Here is a 343-nt window from a genome sequence, read left to right on the forward strand (position 1 = left end):
TTTTTTTTTTTTTCTTTTATTTTAACAATTAAACTATTAGTACATAAAAAAACATTATTTTGGACTACAGAAAGAGATGAATAAATGTGATCTCAGTTGGACATCAAATGCTGATAATTTATATGTAGGATTAACAACTTCTTTAACCATATTTATGCTAAATAATATAAATTGTATAATCTAAAAGTGTTTTTATAGTGTAAAAGGGTGAAAGCTATTCTTACTGTGTGTCTACATGTATCTGTATCATAGATCTTGATACACACGGGACCACAGAGGTCACCAACAACGGCCTCCTTCAGTTTGGAGAGTCGCCGCCTCCACTACCACCACCTCCTACACC

General features: G+C 32.7%; 1 protein-coding gene across 1 annotated transcript in view; it reads left to right on the plus strand.

Annotated features, from left to right (window-relative positions):
- patl2 (PAT1 homolog 2) overlaps positions 1–343 on the plus strand; it is an 8051-nt gene that overhangs the window by 2369 nt on the left and 5339 nt on the right. Inside the window, exon 3 of the mRNA XM_035669619.1 lies at positions 253–343. This exon is cut by the window's right edge and continues 214 nt beyond it. Within this exon, the coding sequence (XP_035525512.1) occupies positions 253–343 (91 nt within the window). The remainder of the gene's footprint in view (positions 1–252) is intronic.

The sequence above is a fragment of the Morone saxatilis genome, unplaced genomic scaffold (genome assembly GCF_004916995.1).
Source record: "Morone saxatilis isolate NCDOM2014 unplaced genomic scaffold, NCSU_SB_2.0 Contig1, whole genome shotgun sequence".
NCBI classification, from domain to species: Eukaryota; Metazoa; Chordata; class Actinopteri; family Moronidae; genus Morone; species Morone saxatilis.